At 31.5% G+C, this 572-nt stretch overlaps 1 protein-coding gene across 2 annotated transcripts in view; it reads right to left on the reverse strand.

Moving 5' to 3' along the window:
* LOC119592029 (mpv17-like protein) overlaps positions 1-572 on the reverse strand; it is a gene marked incomplete in the record, with an annotated part of 21,183 nt that overhangs the window by 1,063 nt on the left and 19,548 nt on the right. For both annotated transcript variants that reach the window (XM_037940822.1, XM_037940823.1), the window contains 1 exon segment: positions 1-480. In XM_037940822.1, coding sequence (XP_037796750.1) covers positions 343-480 — 138 coding nt within the window.

The following is a 572-nucleotide window of genomic DNA, read 5'->3' on the forward strand; positions in this document are numbered from 1 at the left end:
ACAAAGGGTAAAATTTTCAAGAGTCGGGCAAGGATGCGCTTACATTATTGCATGCTGCTCATATATCATGTCTAGATACTAGACAAGATTTATTTATCCAGAGTTATATCATGATAAAATTGTGCAATATACATGACTATATTTATGCCATTAATACTGGGATGTCCCTGAAGATACCTTTTATTACGACTGGATGATTACATCTCAAGTAAAGTGTTAAATCTTACTATAAAAAATATTAATAAGGGAAAGCACCTAAATTAGCCATTCACCGACCTGTAAACATACTAATATATCCACTAATGTCATTTTCAGGTTAATTCCTTAGACAGAATTTTCTAACTAGTATTCTTGACGTTTGAACCAGCACAAGATTGACACCCAAATTATTTGACAAGAACCAACAAATATAACTCGAGCGTGTGGTGGGAGGAACCTGAAGTTGATGAGAGAAGCAGGAACCCAGAATACACTTGCAGTCTATAAAGAAAGAATTACATTGGATAAAATGCATACATAACATAAAATTAGATAAATATATTATAAAATGTCTTATAATAATAATAATAATA

The sequence above is a fragment of the Penaeus monodon genome, chromosome 29, assembly GCF_015228065.2.
Source record: "Penaeus monodon isolate SGIC_2016 chromosome 29, NSTDA_Pmon_1, whole genome shotgun sequence".
Lineage (NCBI taxonomy): Eukaryota > Metazoa > Arthropoda > Malacostraca > Decapoda > Penaeidae > Penaeus > Penaeus monodon.